The following is a 10,662-nucleotide window of genomic DNA, read 5'->3' on the forward strand; positions in this document are numbered from 1 at the left end:
AGTGAAAACAGTCAGTGCCTACACACCCAGCTTTATTAGCAGTGGACAGTCCCCACCGTGGACTCCCTGGAGTGGCAGGCCACGGCCTCTGGTGCAGGAGTGGCCAGGACACTGTTAGTGCTCTGCATGCTAGAGCTGCACTCGAATGCTGGAATGTGAACCTCAGGTCAACTGTGCACTGTGCTCAAGTGATCCTGGTACTTCTCCAATCACGAATGTGCACAGGAGACCCGGAGCACTTCACTCCCCAGCTTAGAAGCTGAGGGCTCAAAAGCAGAGCTGCCGAATGCAAAAACAGCGCTGCAGTTGTGTGGATTTGCAACGCAGGTGAGGTGTAACTCCCTGACCGAAGATTTTGCTTCTTATCCCCACCCAAGAACTGGTAGAGCTTTCAAATGAACAGTAACATTAAATTAGGTGAGTGAGTTTACCATCAGAGGACAAAAGAGTGTTCTACCTGTGGCGTGCTGGTCTCAGAGGTCCTGTGTTCAAGCTCCTCCTGCAGGTGCCGGTTTATCCTTTCCGCCTGCAGCAGCTGGCGCTGAAGCTGCAGAAACTGCTCCCGGGGCACCGTCGGACAGGCTTGCTGCTGGGGCAGCTGCAGGTCCCAGGTGGGAGGGGGTGGGCTACGCATCACAGGGGCCCTCAGGTGCTGCATCTGGAGGACAAGGGCAAAGCCAGGTCAGTGGCAGGACCTCCATCCCAGAGCTGCCTGGAAAGCGTCAAGCAGGAGCAGTGAAGCCATGAATTCACTAACGGCCTCGCAGACCCACTGATAGCTGAGAACAGGACAGCACGTGAGCCGGAGTGAGAAGGAAGCGGGGAGAGCCATTTTGCTTATGAGATAATATACTTAGTAAATAAGCAGGCCTTCTTAAGAGTTTTAGACAAACTGTACGTCCTCACTCTTGAGTGACTAAAAGGCCATGAGGTACACGATGGATTTAATATCTCTGAATTTTACTTCATTTTTTTCTTACACTGGAACCTTCAATTATCCCTCTTTAAACTACCACCACCACTGGGGTGGGGGCAGGCAAAGGGGAGAAAGGATCATACTCTAGGGCTTAGGGCAGAAAGTGGTCATGCTCTAGGGTTTTGGGGAGAAAGGGTTATGCTTTAGGATTTTGCCACTTTACTTACCATTCATAAAGATTCTTAAAAGCAAATATTCAATGACTACATATTTTCCAAGTTAGCAATATTCTCAAAGAATCTCATCTTGTATCTAAAATTATTTTAACCTATCTTGGTTATCAACGTTATACTCTTCAATAGCACGGTAAGACAGGCAATTCTGGAGCATAAGATGCTATCCCAGAACATCTGGGAGGTGAAATACATGGAATAGAAGTATTTGTTCAAGACAAGGAGGAAATGTATGTGTATCACATGCCAATCAAAGCCAGGGAGAGGAAACAAGAGACCAGGATGCACTGCGTTTGGCTGGGGAAGCACGCACTTCATGTCTGTCAGCACATTCCGCAGACACAGAGCTCAGTGGAGGGCATGCAACAACCATGACCACGTCCTGGATTCAGGCAGCAACTCAGGCTAGTGGGAGGGAAAAGGCCCTCTAAGACACAACTATAATTAAATGTTATCATGAAACTTCAGAGCCACTATCCATTTCCTTAAATCTAAATTGCTGAGGTGGGCCGTTACCCATTCTGAAATATTTCTAGTTGTACATTCCGAAAACCCACCACTTTATTTTCAGGAATAAAGAATATGGAGAATTATGACCCCATGACTTTATATCAGCGGGATGATTTTCTCCACACACGTCTTAAATACTGAGGAAAATCCTGATGTAAATATAAACAGACATGTCCCACAGCTAAAGCAAAATGAAAATGAATATTGGCTCTTACCATAAGTAATTATTAACTGCTATGGTCAGTAGAAATGATTACGCGAACAAGTTTAATGAGATGTCTCCATGCTATGAAATTCACGGAAAAAGAGTGATCTACCTTCACACACTATCTCAGGCAGAGAACGGCACCCCTCTCTGCTAGTTCCAACCACAGAGGTCTAGGGACAGGTTAGCCACAGGCAAAACAAAAGCAAACAAAGAGAATTACAGGAGTTATAAAAAGAGGAAGAAAAGTGTGAGTTATGTAGAGGAAGAACGGCACAAACTGGGTATATCGTCTACTGATTCTGCTGCTCTAGTCAGTAAGAACTTATAAAGGACCAACATTATCTTTCTCCATATGTAAATTTTACAGATATTAAAATGTCTCAATAGCTCTAATCCTGCAACCACTTCCTCACCTGTTGGCATCGGGGTGGTTTGCAAACTAGCCAACTTTTCCTCCACCCATCCCAACATAATTATTTAGAAGATTCCAGGTCCAGTGTGGAATTGATCTGATGTTAAATTCCTTGCCATTTGGAGATGCAGAATATAAACTATAAGACAATTTTGTTGTTCAAGTTTCTGAACTGTTGGCTGTCAGAGGTACACAGCAGAATTGAGAGTTGCTGATACAGTCTGTAATCCTTTTTTGAGTGTTCAAAATGACTCGTTTATAGGACATTGCCTCATATGGTTGAAAAAGCCCTGGAGTGGGAGTCAAGTACTTCCATTCCCTAGTCTAGTGATTTGGGATCTTTAACTACACTGGGGTAGAGAGATGTACCGTATTATATCAGTGACTTTTAAACTGGCATATAGGGATAAAGAGAGACTCCTTCCCTCAAGGGAGTGCATACATCAGATCAGAATCACCTAGAAAGCTTTTCTGAAATTCCTTGATCCCAAAGATTCTGGTATTGGAACAGCTTCCTGGTGCCCCCTACTCCAATGAGAAGCACTGCCAGAGTGAAGGGAAGGACCTCTCCCTCAGGTGAGCTGGGCACAAAGAATGGTGTGAAAACCACTGTACATCCCCCAAATTGGCCTAATCTATAGATATCATAACGTCAATAAAAATCCAATTTTCGGGCTGGTGGGAGAGGGGATGGGAGTTATTGCTTAATGTTTGGATTGAGGAAAAAGTTTTAAAGTGGTGATGATGGTGGTGGAACATTATAAATGTAATTAATGCCAATGAATTGTCCACTTAAAAATGGGTAAAATGGCAAATTTTATTATGTATATATTTACCACAGTTTTAAAAATTAATGTAATACACCAAAACCCATTGAATTGTACACTCTAAATGGGTGAACTCACAGTGTGTGAATTGTATTTCAATAAAGCTGCTAGAGGATCCCATTTGTATAGGTCTATTCAGAGTTAATAGCTCAGTCTTATTTCCTAAAGAAAGTTTCATTAGAATAGACAGTGTATGAGATGTTCTTTTCAGTGCTCCAACTGAAAATTCATGCTTTTTCTTTAGTTACTCAGCTCTAGTGCCAAGAACACTCAATTTCCCTCATCCAGTAGCAAATATTTACTACTAGATTAGGGAGAAAAATAATGAGGGGACATGGCTTATGATGGCTAATAGCGTGAGTGGTGTTAGAAGAGAAGGGGTTTGCAAGGGCAGGTGGGGGAACTGGGCCGTTGGAATGTCTGGAGAGAATCCGACAGTGATTAATACCCGTTACTTTTCAGTTTGGTCTAGAAGCGTCGGGCAGGCTTCAGACATCTTATTCACTACAGTATGTAATTATTTCATCAGAAAAGCACATCTACATCTAAACACAGCCCACAGCTCAAGGTTTTGAACACATTTATTATATGCTGTCAGAGAAAGAAAAAATGGTTTGGATTTCACTATTTATAGTTTTACTAATCTCTCCATTAATGGATAATCAGAGAACATAAAATTGACAGAAATCTCAGTGGTCAGTGAAATGTCAAGGTGATATGTTTGCCCATATTTCACATTTGAAAACCAAGTGTCTATTTAAAGTTACCTTTGCATGTGTCCAGCTTCATAAAAGAAAATATTTAACTCTCTCTCTTCCTTCCTAAATTCTGGCTTAAAAATATTTGTATACATATGCCTCTTTACCTTAAATGCATTTTACAGTTCACTAAATGTTGGATTGATATTTTCATCTACCCAAAGAAAAGTATCTCAGTAAAATTTTTACTTATTAAGGAGAATTTGCACCTAGGTTGTTTTGTATCTGATAATTGTACCCAGTAGACTGGAAACCTAACATCCAAGCTAACAAGTTTTACAAATCCATTTTTATATTTAACAGATAGGTGTACCTCTCACAACATAGTGTGGAGTTACAATAGTAATGAACAACGGCAATACTTGAAAACTAAACTTCTAAATGCTAATGGGCTCTCCAATTCTCCACATGGATTTCCCAGCTAAAGAGGTCCTTAGATAGCAATCAGATCTATAAAACACTGCAGTGTCGGAGGTGTTCTCATGAATCTGTCACGACCACAGCAATGGCGAGAGAGCTCAGGCCTCTTGGCCTGTGTCAAAGTCCCTGCCCCTTGAATTTGCTAAGGCACAGGTCCTTGCATTTTAGGATAATCGACATTATTTCTTCCTCTGTGAAGCAGTATGAATTCGTATGACTGTGTAATTAAGCAAAAATGTCTATCACACTTGCTAAGACAGACCAAAGAATTCAGCTTGGCAGCATACTTAGATTTTCACTTTTTTCATAATAGGAATTCAACACTGTGCTAGTCTCTCCCAACAAATGGCTCATTCATGGATTAAAATATTCTCCATAGCTATGGCCATTTGCTTAAAGCTTACCTCCACTAGCTGCTCATCCAGTTTTACTTGTTTCTTTTTCAGGCCTTCATTTTCCAAATGAATTGTTTCTAATTCTCGTTCAAGGGAATTCATCTGACTGACCTGTTAAAGAACAAAAAAATTCCCTTAAAAAAAAAAAACAAATACCTGAGTTGCTCTGCTTTATTTTGACAAATTTATGCTAGTCAGAGATCTCAGCTCTTGGAAGAAAGCCAAGCTCATTCATCGAAGGAAAACAACTTTGATTACATTTAAGCAGTTTAGTTTGAATCACCACTCCTCACATTGAACAGATTCCTCAAGGCAGCTGGCTTTAAACTTCAACGCCACTCAGTGTAAGAAACACATTTGATCTTGCAACCCAGCACATACACCCACACCCACGTGTACATATATATGCATAGTTATAAGTGCATATGACTGGAAGAAAACTTTCATGAAATAATACTTATCCTTACCATGAGCCCTGTGCTCTGGTATTTTCTAGTATATTTCATTAATAAAAATGCTGGTGTTTCACTGTCAGTTTCATGATCCTCTACTATGGGTCTGCGGTGGGAAAAACACTGTCTTTAGGCAAAGTTTAAAGGTTTAAAACCAAGACTACATAAAACTTGACTTATCTGACCCCTTTCTCAATTTTAAAGATGAAATTTGAGGATTTTTATGAGTATCCGTTTTTGGAATTCTTTTTATTGCAGGAAGACCCTAATGAGCTAGAGGACACTGGGATTCAGAGTATTGCCAAGTAGAAAACATAGGACGCTATTCTAGAATGCTGATTTGTGCTTCTATCAAAAAGAGTTGAGGAGAAGTGTAGCAAGAATTGGTAACCAGAAGTGTCATCTTTCCAGGTACATTTACATTCATTGTTATTTTTAAACCTATCATCAGACTCTTCCCTTAGTGAACAGGGATGAAACCCACTGTCGTTCTGAAAAGTTTACTTGAATGTACCTAAAATTAAATGACATTACAGCTTTAGAATACACAGTTTTCTTACTGCCCATGGTCATGATAACTTTCACAAACTTATAAAAATTTCATAAAATTTTTTTTAACAAAAGTAACTGACTGTTCATCATTCTTCCCAGATTTTTAAAGAAGACATAATTTTCAGAAGAGGAAGGTAACAGTGAAAACTCTGAGTTTTAGTTTAGAAAAGGAAAGAAACACAAATGAGTAAGAATGAGAACTCCCAGAGTATCACTGGTCTGGAACTCTAACTTTCTGGAACAAAGTACAGTCATGTGCTGTGTAACGTCTCGGTCGATGATGGGAGGCATATGCAACAGTGGTCCATGAGATTAGTGCCATGTGGCCTAGGTGTGTAGTAGACTGTCCCATCCAGGTCTGTGTAGGCACACTCTATGATGTTCCCTTAAGGATGAAATCCCCTAAAGATGCATTTCTCAGAACGTGTCCCCATCGTTAAGACACACGTGACTATATAGAAAGCAAACTGAGCTGTGCTACAGAGGATTAAACACACAGTAGCCAGCCTCCAAGATGGTGCCCCATGACCCCCGCCTCCTGGTCTTCACACCCTTGCATAGTCCCTCCCACAATGTACCAAGGTTAGTCTGTGTGACTAACAGAATCCAGCAGAAATGTCAGCGTGTCTCTTCTGGGATTAGCTTATGAAAGGTACTACACCTTCCATCTTGGCCTTTTCCGATCTCTCTCCTACCACTCACTGCCACGTCCGAGGAAAGGCCCAGGTGGGGAGGAGCTGAGGCCTTGGGCAATCAGCCAGCAGGGAAACAAGTCTCCGCGTAACAGTCATGTGGGTGAACTTGGAAGTGGATCCTCCAGTTCCACTGCGGCCTTCCAGGGAATGCAGCCCCAGCTGACGCCTGGACAGCCCCCTCTGGGAGAGCAGAGCCACAACCCCTTATCTAAGGGGCTTTGAATCGCTGACCCACAGAAACTGAGACAACGGACACTTGTTGTTTTAATTTGTTACACAGCAACAGATGAACTAATACAGACCATATCAAGATGTTCCTAAGAGTCAGGCTATATACATTTTACTAACTTATAAAGCTTGTAATACTCCTGAAAATGACTAACTGCCTTCCTTATTGAAAACGTAAAGTTAATTGTTCCTTTTCAACCATGACTCAATCAAAAATAACTGTGATACTGTTTTGATAAGATTACAAATCATAGATATTAGGAAGAACTGAAATGTGCCATTGTAACCATTTCCTTGGAAGCAGGCAGGGAAGAAACTCACACTTAGGGGACATCAGAGTCAGAACACGGACACAGGGCATCAAGTCTCAAACTAACCTTCCTGCTAGTAGGAGACAGTTCCTTCTGAATCTGTTCACACTCCCTCTTTAAGCTCAACTTCTCCTGCTCGATGGGCTTCACGGTTCCTGATGAGTTTAGATGTTTTTGGTGCTTGGGGGGAAGAAGGTTGGATTCCAGTTGGCGGACCTAAGAGGAACAAATTAAAGAGGAAGAAATGCTAATATAACCACCCAGCCAGGACAAACGAACGACGAACGTAAGGAAAATTTTTATTCAGCGTTTGGGTTTTGTTGTATCAAAAACACCTTTTTTCAGTCAAGTCTGCCAATTCCTGAAGCCTACTTTTTGGATTTCAAAAGATCCTTTCTAGGTAGATCTATTTTCAGTCTGGTTGGGTCTAAAAACCCAACACTGTAAGGGTCAGACAGGGGAGAGGGGACTTCTGGCTCTACCACCCGCTGGGAGTCAACAGTGTGATGTGGCTGCAAGAAAACACAGATCTAGGCACTTCTGCTCTGACATGAGCATAACTTTCAGGAGTGGATGGAGTGACAGTCCGTCGACTTTGTATTGGACTGTGCACACCTGAAACGATGCGTTTACGTCAACTGAGTTCCATGAGGACAGCGACCTCAGTGATGGCAGAGTTTCTGGCACCAAGTAGGCGTTCTCAACGAGTATCTGTGGCTCTTCAGAGTTCTTCCTCGAAAGAGGAGTGAAAGCATAGGTTGAACAGAGTTGGTCGACTGCTTAGCAGAGGTGGAGAATTTAAACAGCAGTTTAATGGTTGGAAAAGATGATCTTGAAAGACCATCCTAGCCTTGAAACGCTGAATCTTTAAAAAGGAGCACCTTGTCTCACAAGGAGTTAGACCAACAGGATTTGAGCCTAGTTTTGCCATTTTTCTACTGCCAGTCCTGGCAGCTGGCCTATTTGAATGAGGGATATATGGTTAACGTAATTTCCAGGAGTCTATATTTTGGGTATGAAGTTTAAAATCACAGATTTTAACATAGAGCTGCTTATACAAAATGAAAAATATTGTATAAACATATCAGAATAAAAGTAAATGATAAATGATACATTCTTAAAATAAGTCTGCCATAGCAGAATACTCAGACTAATACTCTAGAATCATTTCAATCGTATCAAACTAAGCATTTTCAAACATGCACCAGCATGTGCCACGTTTCAGGTCACCTTCCCCCGGGAGTGTGCGAGCTCCGCGCTGGGGTGCTGCACCTCCGCTGGCAGTCTCTCACTCTCTTGCCAAAGCAGCTGTTGCTCCTCGTGCATCAGATGATCCAGTTTGTCCCAAGGCAGGCTTTGTGGCTCCTTACGGAATCCTGATGGATGGGCGGCTATTTCCGGGGCCCAGTTCTTAAGAGAGAATTGCAGACTTAAGCCTTAAAAACAAGCTGACTTCTGTTCTGAGTGTCATATTTACCTGATTAACAGTGATTCTTAGTAAGCACTTTTTAACTTTCACTTTTGTCTTCTAAGGGAAGCAAGCGTACGCATATATAGATATACACACAGGGACCCTGAAACACACTGCTAACCAACAAGCTCAGCTCCACTCTCATTTTCACATGTGCAATCATATCCCTTTTTTAGAATTCAAAGCACATATTGTCCATATAATTGAGGCCTGAACTCAGGAATATGCTTTAAGCTACCAAAGTGATTCCTAAAAATGCTTTAAAAAATACAAAAGGGGGGCTGGCTCAGTGGTGTAGTGGCTTTGGTGGCCTGGGGTTCACAGGTTCAGATCCCGGACATGGACCTACACACTGCTTATCAAGCCATGCTGTGGAAGTAACCCACATACAACATAGAGGAAGATTGACACAGATGTTAGCTCAATGACAATCTTCCTCATGCAAAAAAAAGCCCCAAAAAGGTAATACAACTAGATAGGTCTTTTGTCTTTTAAGCCAAAATATGAAAAAGAATAAAAGATACAATTTCATTTTGAGAAAAATGTCAGCCCAGAAGTAATCTTAAAAAATGGAAAGAACTATTTTATTTAAAAAAAAAATTACAGTTAAAAACAGTATCAGCACCTGGGCCAGCCTGGTGGTGCAGCAGTTACGTTTGCGCACTCTGCTTCGGTGGCACGGGGTTCACTGGTTCGGATCTCAGGCACAGACCTACACACTGCTTATCAAGCCAAGCTGTGGTAGGCGTCCCACATATAAAACAGAGGAAGACAGGCACAGATGTTAGCTCACGGCCAATCTTCCTCAGCAAAAAGAAGAGGACTGGTGGTGGATGTTAGCTCAGGGCTAATCTTCCTCAAAAAAAAAAAAAAAGTATCACCAAGAGATAAAATGACTGAATTAGTGTCTATGTTTATGACAGGACAAAGTCTTAGTGTCTACCCCAAGGCTGACATCCATAACATCATTCTTCATTTATTTGTGCCCAAATGAAGCAGCACAAATGAGACACACTTCCTACAACATCAAAATGTTTTAGTTTTATTACTACAAAACAACTCAGCCATGTTCTCTAACTTGCACAATACAAAAGATTACCTCATCACTGTGGTTCCATTTATGTGGAGTTCAGAAACAAGCATCCCTAAGCTACAGTGGCAGAGGGTGGAGAAGCGGCTCCCTTGGGGTTGCTGCATGAGAGCCTGCTGGGTGCTGGGTGTTCTAGATTTTGAACTCAGTGGTGGTTACACAAACATACACATAAGTATGTAAAATACATATATTTATGTATACGAACATATACATGTATAAAAATAATCAAGTCATAGACTTAAAATTTGTGCACTTTACTGTGTAAAGTGATACCTCAATAAGAAAGAAAAATTACCTTGTCACCAGCACTCTGAAGTCGCTTGTGTAAAGACATCACTTCTTGTTTTAAAGCCTCCTTTTCCTGCTGAGTCACTCGTAGGTCGGCTTTAATCCGGGACATTTGCAGGTTTACGTTCTGCAGTGTGTCTTCCAAACTCTGAACCTGCATCACGAGAACAATCTTACACTGCGACAGAAATCCCCCTGGTCTCACCTACAGCACGGCCAGGTAGGAAAGAACCAGGACAAGAAACCTCCAGGTCCCTTCTGTTTCCACTGACTACGTCCAGCTCTTGTCAGTAGCTCAGTGGAGACCCAGGCTGTTATGCACATTTACAGGACTTTAAATGATATTTAGGGCAATGATGAACTCTAACTGGAGCAAGGTGCTGCTGCTGGAGTCACCTGTATACCACCAGGTGACATCTTACAGAACCAATTGGCATCACAAAAGATGCTTTTACTGAATTTTGTAGAAATTGTTTTAGCCTGTGGTGTTGGTTTGTAAGGGACCTCTTAGTTTAAAATAAAAATATATACACCTGGATATTTCAATTTAAAAAATTTTAAATTTGTAAAAGAAATGCTGACAGAGATCTTTAACTATAACAGGGCAAAAACCTGCCTTAGAAATCCCATTTCTAAATTAGGAACAAGCAGTCATTTTTACACACTATTCTCAAGCTTTCATAAATAAGTAACCTCATAATGATGAGATGACTCATAATGATCTCATAATAACGAACTTTGAGGGAAATCCTGTTCAGACTATTTCACTATACTGTGAGCATGTGTCAAATATTAGTCAACTGAATCATTCTGAGCCCTCTTAGGCCACTTCCACCTGGAACCTTCTTTCCACTGGGAGTTCCTTCGGAAGATGTAGGAAACACTAACTGCGG

At 41.5% G+C, this 10,662-nt stretch overlaps 1 protein-coding gene across 29 annotated transcripts in view; it reads right to left on the reverse strand.

Moving 5' to 3' along the window:
* Positions 1-10,662, reverse strand: part of NIN (ninein) — a 92,570-nt gene that overhangs the window by 9,186 nt on the left and 72,722 nt on the right. For 14 of the 29 annotated variants that reach the window (XR_011428823.1, XR_011428811.1, XR_011428817.1 and 11 more), the window contains 5 exons: positions 9,777-9,923; positions 8,148-8,327; positions 6,984-7,133; positions 4,689-4,790; positions 458-658 (listed from right to left, as the gene is read on the reverse strand). Coding sequence is in view for 19 of the 29 variants with exons in the window: in XM_070242728.1 (XP_070098829.1) it covers positions 458-658; positions 4,689-4,790; positions 6,984-7,133; positions 8,148-8,327; positions 9,777-9,923 (780 nt within the window). In the remaining 10 variants the exon portion in view is untranslated. Of the gene's footprint in view, positions 1-457; positions 659-1,976; positions 2,038-4,688; positions 4,791-6,983; positions 7,134-8,147; positions 8,328-9,776; positions 9,924-10,662 lie in introns of all 29 variants that reach the window. The other 15 variants (XM_070242771.1, XM_070242767.1, XM_070242774.1 and 12 more) reach the window with 4 other exon arrangements.

Source organism: Equus caballus, chromosome 1 (assembly GCF_041296265.1).
Source record: "Equus caballus isolate H_3958 breed thoroughbred chromosome 1, TB-T2T, whole genome shotgun sequence".
In the NCBI taxonomy this organism is placed as follows: domain Eukaryota; kingdom Metazoa; phylum Chordata; class Mammalia; order Perissodactyla; family Equidae; genus Equus; species Equus caballus.